At 35.9% G+C, this 7,450-nt stretch overlaps 1 protein-coding gene across 1 annotated transcript; it reads left to right on the top strand.

Moving 5' to 3' along the window:
• Positions 1-3,698: 3,698 nt before the first annotated feature.
• LOC110293464 (olfactory receptor 13C9) lies at positions 3,699-4,649 on the top strand. Its single transcript, XM_021161278.1, has one exon. The coding sequence runs from the start codon at positions 3,699-3,701 to the stop codon at positions 4,647-4,649; it is 951 nt and encodes a 316-aa protein (XP_021016937.1).
• Positions 4,650-7,450: the final 2,801 nt, after the last annotated feature.

Below are 7,450 nucleotides of genomic sequence, written 5' to 3'. Positions count from 1 at the left end.
GAGGGTGTCTTCATGAACTGAATTGAAATAAATTCTATGCTGTAAGGATGGGGCATTTCTTACTAGGGAAAGTGTGCATTAAATAAATAAATTAAAAAAATTCAGGAGAACTTTCTTGAATGTAGAAAACTGAGAAAAAATTTACCATCTAAAAATCCTGTTGTTTGAACATTGAACATTGAAATCAAATGGATATTTGGGGCTATAATTTCTAACTGGAATAGAAATTCCTTCAGTCAAAATACAGTTACCTGGTTCTTACTTCATTACAGGTGTCTATGAATCTTAAAGTTCTCTCTCTTTTTGTTCCAATGAAATTGTTGCACATTTGGTATTGGATTTGTTCTCTTGATCCAATGTAAAGTAGGATGTTATATTAAAGGTCAATGTTTATAGTGATCACCTCACAACAACAATTCAGTTTTGTTTGGTTTGGATTCGAAACCGAGTGTCATGTCAACCAAGAATGGACAGCATTTTGCCTTGGTCCCTGGTTTGGATCACCTACCTGAGAAAGCAACTTAGGATGCCTCCTTTTGTTCTTCAATACATCTCTGCACTTGGAGGTGTTGGATGAGGGGCAGGAGGAGAAATGGAGAGGAGCACTGACTCATGAACAGGAAAAATGTTGACTTAGGCTTCCGTGAGTGTTGGAGGAATGATCTTAAATGGAGCTATACTTCTGGACATATCCTAAGTTGGATTTTAGATGAATGAACTGAAGTAGCTTCCATTAAAAATAATGCTCAGCCTGCGAGCTTTTTATTTGAAAATGGTGTGAAACTTTGTAATAATAGTATAACACTACTCACTGTAAACTAAAGTGGCCTTTGGTAAACTCCGTGCCCATCTCAACTCATAGATGCGATCTAGGTTTAACTCATGAAGAGGGAACAAGACATCTGATTGATAGACTTTGAATATATTCTTATAGTAGGGAGATACTAGAAAATGTAAAATAATTCTAAAGAATTAAAAACGGAGATGAAGGAAGCCAAAATAATTCTTGCCACATACTGTAAAGCATCCTGTGTATTACTTTATCTTCTCAAGAACCTGATTATAAGGGTGTTAAAATTCCCTTGTTTTGAAGAAGATATCAAAACTAAGGGAATAAAATTATCCAAAGTCACAGACCTCAGAAACTGCCAGGTTAATATTTGAACGCATGATCTTTTATGTAGACAAAATCGATTTGACTTTGTAACAAATTGAATGGTGGCAGTGGTTGGAAGAGTGAGTCTCACAGTGAGACTACCTTTCAGATATCATGTGCTAGCGAATTGAGATTTGGGAGACATTGCTTATAATCCAGCTTCCAAAGCATCTGGGATCCAGACAGAAAAGATTCAGGTAATAAAAGGTATAAAAGAGTCTCAAAGTAGAAAGGATGACGTCGATGGAGAGAAGGACAAAATGGAGAAAAAGTTACCCTAATTATGGCCAGAAGCCATTAAAAGTAGTTAAAGGTTGGTTCTAAACATGTGTCAAGTTTTGTGAATATGGAGAAACACTCTGTTATGTGCCTTCCTGTTTTGAGAAAATTGTTTCATAAATTAGTCGGAGTACAGTCAATGGATTCTCTGTTCATGTACAAAAATATCACTTGAGTGAGTGTGTGTGTGTGTTTGTGTGTGTGTGTTAGTATGTGAGGGAGGCAGAAGAAAAGGGCATGTCTCTAAGGGTAATTAAAAACAATGGCTTGTGAATTTCCGAGTAAGGATTCTGGAGGCGAGAGCCAGCACCCCTGATTTCTGAGTGATTGCAGTGGATATTTTCTGATGATCACTCAGTGAGAAAGGTCATGAAACTTTCCTGTTGGTGAATGTCTTTGTAATTGCAGGCTTTCCTTTGGATTCCTTCAGATTAGACCTGGGTAGCTATCAATTAAAAGATGCTTGCATTAGAAAATGAGAAAATAAGCCATAGGCTAGAAAGCAATATAGATAAATCACAAATATGGCAAAAGACTCAGCTATCTATCTATCTATCTATCTATCTATCTATCTATCTATCTATCTATCTATCTATCTATCTATCTATCATCTATCTATCATCTATCTATCTATCTATCATCTATCTATCTATCTATCTATCTATCTATCTATCTATCTATCTATCTATCTATCTATCTATCTGTGTGAGTGTGTGTATGTGTGTGTGTGTGTATGAAGAACTATGAAAACTCAACAGCAAAAAATTTTTGAGTAGGAAATAGGAAAAAGATACAAACTTTTTACAAAAAATATATATACACAGGGCAAAAAAGAATAAGGAAAGTGCTTATTGTGGATTTTATTATAAATAAATTCCTTCACGAGATGTCTCTATATACCCATTGAAATGAATCAGAAGCCACTGCTAGCAATACTGAGTGTTGATGGAAGTCAGAGCAACTGAGAGTTTTACATGCTGTTGCTTGGAATGCACATACAATACAGCCACTTTGGAGAGCTGTCAATTTACTGCAAACTATACTATGTACTTTCTATGAAATTATTATCCCACTACAGGATCTTGACCCTAGAAACTTGGGAGTTTAGGGTCACACAAATATCAAAGCTCTAATATTTATGGCAACTATTCCCAAATGGAGATAATTCAAATGTTCTTCCAAGGATAGCTGAGGAGATAATTTTAGTATCTCTATGCAATAAAAAGCTACTCAGCATTTACAGCTTGAATAAATTTTAGAGGACTTTAGTAAATAAAAGAAGCCCAACATGATTTTATTTTATGAGATTCTAAAAAGCTGAAACTTTAGAGACAGAAAATATCTCCATGTTTAACAGGTTTTTAGAACAAGATGAAGAGGTTACTAAAAGATGGGGTACTATAGAAGAGACAGGTTATGGACATATATATGACTTGGTCATGGTAATTACATGCATCTATATGTGCTTTAAATTTCCTAATTTGACATTAAAAGATTAGACTTCAATTTTCTACACAATGCTTAACTGTATGTATGTATTTAAAAATGAAAAGAATGATTTTATCTTGTATTCTGAAGTGCTTCCCACTGAGACATTTACATTTTGACAAGAAGATTTCCTATTATTAGGCTCTCTTGAATTGAATCTGGTTTTTGAGTAAATATGCTCTTTGTGTGGTTATGTTCATTTCTGGCTTTGTCTCTGCAGAATCATATGCGTCTTTTGATATTTTTGCACTCAGGGGTTATTGTTTAGTTCTTCTGTTGAACCCAATCTTCTTTTAAAAATAATAAAGCATATAACACATTCAGTATTGCCTCTGTGTTCACAAAAAAAAAAAAAACCACCAAAAAAAATCCAAAAAACCTCAGTTAAGCATAAGCCTCAGGAAGTGAGGCTTGAGTTTGAGCCTAGGGTCTGACCTATGCCACCTTAGCTCCATCATCTTTAGAATGGTAATGTTGTGGTGTTTACATGCCAGTCTATTAAAAACCAGCCACAGAGTTCTTAGCTCAGAATTTATGATCAATATAACAATTTATCTCTTATGTTGCTTATTTTATTTCATTTTCTTTCCCCCTTCTTTCCCCTCTCTCCTTTTTCATTTAGTTCTTTCCTTCTTTCATTGAATTTAGTACACATTTTATATACTTGCATTGATAAATTTAAACCTCCTGTAGTACAGAATATGCTACTTAAGTTTTTGTTTTTTGTTTTTTGTTTTTTTTTTTTAATTCTTGCAGGAAAAAGAGAGAGAATACGATGGAATGGGAAAACCAGACTCATTTGGAGGAATTTTTTCTGAAGGGGCTTTCTGGTTACCCAGGCCTTGAGCATCTCTTTTTTGTGGTCATCTTAATGATGTATGCAGTCATCCTAGTGGGCAATGGCACCCTTATTATTCTCAGTATTTTCGACTCTCACCTGCACACCCCTATGTACTTCTTCCTGGGGAACCTGTCGTTCTTGGACATCTGCTTTACTACCTCCTCTATTCCCTTCACCCTGGTAAGCTTTCTCTCAGAAAGAAAAACGATTTCCTTCCTTGGCTGTGCAGTACAGATGTTTCTTGGCTTGGCCATGGGAACAACAGAGTGTGTGCTCCTGGGCATGATGGCCTTTGACCGCTATGTGGCCATCTGCAACCCTTTGAGATACCCTCTCATCATGAGCAAGAGTTCCTATGTGACCATGGCAACCGGGTCTTGGTTTTCAGGGGTTGCCAACTCTGCCGTGCAAACTGCGTTTGTGATGCGGCTGCCTTTCTGTGGAAATGTCATCAATCATTTTCTCTGTGAAATCCTGGCTGTCATGAAGATGGCTTGTACTGACATCTCCGGCAATGAATTCATCATGCTTGTGGCCACAACTTTGTTCACTCTGATGCCACTGGTCCTCATTGTCATCTCGTACTCATTAATCATCTCCAGCATCCTCAGCATTCGTTCTGCTGAGGGGAGAAGCAAGGCCTTCTCTACCTGCTCAGCTCACTTTACTGTAGTGATAATCTTCTATGGGACCATTCTTTTCATGTACATGAAACCCAAGTCTAAAGACAAATTCAATGCAGATGACTTGGATGCTACAGACAAACTTATATCCATGTTCTATGGGGTGATGACTCCCTTGATGAATCCTTTAATCTACAGCCTCAGAAACAAAGATGTGAAAGAGGCCATAAAAAATCTGAAGGGAAGACTCTTAGGCAAATGATGGTCAGCATGTTAGACACAGTTGAAACTCAGATGGGAATTTTAGTTACTTTCCTTTCTTCTTTGCCTTTTTATGCATTATGTTCACACTTTTATAATGAGATACAGTATTTTGAAATTATTGCATGTTTATAAAGAATGCTCAAGGTTCTACAAAGAATAAGGAAAAAGCTAAGGTAACATTGAGACATAGCCACTTTTTAACAATTTGGTCAGCATCTTCATATAGTTCTACATTTATTATTTTAAAATATTAGAGTTGGGCAAATGTTGCATTCTTACAAACACTATTGTACAAGAAATTGTTCTTTAAATCCTTAAATATGAATATGTCTATGTTATGAAAAAATGCAAAACAGAAAAATCTGAAAGCAGTTTATTGATGTTTGCCCCTGGAGACTTTTCTGTTACAGTATATTAATCTCACGTTTTTAAAAGTCACCAAATGCTATATCTTTTCACAGTATTTTTTTCCTGTGGTGCTCTAAGAGTGCTGAGGGTTGGAGCTATAAATGAAACAGATAAATAGGATTTTTGTGTACAGTCTATACAGGTAATGTATATGTTCTTTAAAAAAGCCTCCTTTCAGCTTTATATGTTAGCTTTAACATAACAAATGTACAAAACTAAAATATAGGTTTAACATTATCTTACTAAGGCCAAGAAATGACCCAGTGGGTGCAAACCTGCCATCCTGGTTGTGATTCCCATATTCACATAAAGGTGGAAACAGAGACTCCACATAATCACCCCCTGACTTCCACATGTTTGCTATGGCATGGGTGACCTCATATCATGCACATACACAAAGAATCAAGATGATAATTATAAATTTAAAAAGTATATTACTGGTTCAGGTAGGAATATTTGTATATTTCGTTGGAGGGAGAGTCATACTGGTTGCCATTCCTAAGAGATTCTTTTTAGCTCAGAGGAAATTGTAGATACTTTTGTGACCTCAACAATATGAGGACATAGAGGCTCAAAATTTGTTAGACAGGTAACATGTATTTTTGTTTTTTTGTTTTTACTTTTTCCTCAAGTTTGACATTATTTGAAGAACACTTCTAAATTTCTACCCAAGATTAGTAACAGAGTTTGTTTAATAATATGCCATAGTCTAAGATGTCTACTTAAGTGAGTACATTGTATTTTTATGGATCAGTAAATTCAAAGGATGTTGAGCATGAACATTCTTTAAGAGGAACACAGGCTAAATTTAGAATATTTGGTATTCACTTAATGTTTTAAAGTTTCATTTTTAATTTTAGAGGAAGGAATATGAAGCACTAATGACCTTTATTTTATTACTTCTAGAATGTATTATAGTTATTTATAGGTTAAATCTACCAGCAAGGGCAGATATCACCAACCCAATATAGCAGACTATATATAATAAAGAAACCTAGTTTCCACTATCAGCCCATGATGTTCTACCATTAACAATTTTTCAAGTTAGGCTATGTTTCACCTCTGGCAATATTTGATACCCAGGCATTAAACCAACAACCACATGGATCAAATCCAGGCCCTTCCACAAACTGTCTGGGATGAGAGACTTGGCTTTTAAGGACATTTATTCATTTTGGTAGAAAAATTACTTAAAGAAGAAGACAGGAAAGAGTGAACTTATCTCCACAGTAGGACACCAGAATGGTTTTCTTTATTCTTACAGAGTTGTAAGATCAAAGTCTGCAAAGAATTGCCTCTCCTCTCAATATGTTCATGTGTTCAAATTGATGGACAAATGTATGGTTATAATTCTGACCTACTTGAGTACCACAAACACAGTATTTGTGTGCTCAGAGGGATTTTGCTTAAAAAAGATTTGTTTCAAAGGTCCACTGAGAGTGATTTGGTTGTTTTCTTCTTAATGTGGGGGCGTAGTCAGATGAGCTGTTTCAGAATGCCAGGTATTTCTGATCTCTCTCTCTCTCTCTCTCTCTCTCTCTCTCTCTCTCTCTCTCCCCCCCCCCCCCCCCCCCCAATCTTTGCTTAGTCCAAGCCATTAAGCTTCCAGGTTTCTAGGGGTGATGTCACATACCAGTGTATTTCAGTACCATATCTAATATGATTGATGTGGGTCGAAAAGGATGCCTAATCACTCTTCACAGAAAAGTCCTAAACTAGAAGACCTGAAGCTAATTGGGACATAAAAGGAGATGGATTTGACATTAACATTAATTTTCCAGAAAAGACTCTTTGTGAAAGCCTGAAGATTTTTCTTTCTGTTTCCATAGAGATAACATTTGCTTTACAAAAGTGAACGTGTTTCACATTTACAGCATGAAAATAACATTTTCTTTGATATTATAAAATATTCTAGTAGATCTTGTAATCTAAAGAACATGTTTTTCACCATTTTGTAAAAATCACTTTCTAAGTAAAGTTCGATATGATGCAGTTAGGCTTTATGAATCTGGAATTTTCTGACCAGCTACCTAGTCATAAATAAAAGATGGAACTATAATTGGGAACATGGACATGCTACTTGGAGCCAGGTGGATACTAACTTGGGCTTGGGGAAACAATTGCCTGACATCATATTCTAGAAGAGATTAGGTGTGCTTGGAGTGGCTGTGTACTAATGCAGTGTTCTAAGTGTTTTCTAATTTAGTTAGAGAATTGCTTAGTTGCTTGAGCAAAATAAGTGAGTGTGGAATTTTACACAACCACTCTAGAGGAGGACCAGCTAATGGAAGTAAAAAAATCAGTGTATCTTTTAAATGTTGTTTTAGGCATAGGAGTAGAAGACAGATAAATAGATGAGTGAGGCACCACTCAGGGATGCTCAGAGGGTGA

This window comes from Mus caroli, chromosome 4 (genome assembly GCF_900094665.2).
Source record: "Mus caroli chromosome 4, CAROLI_EIJ_v1.1, whole genome shotgun sequence".
NCBI lineage: Eukaryota > Metazoa > Chordata > Mammalia > Rodentia > Muridae > Mus > Mus caroli.
This window is presented reverse-complemented; position numbering and strand designations above follow the sequence as displayed.

Bases quoted from the DNA above. Each gene is read 5' to 3' on its own strand.
- LOC110293464 (XM_021161278.1), top strand. From the start codon at position 3,699: ATGGAATGGGAAAACCAGACTCATTTGGAGGAATTTTTTCTGAAGGGG.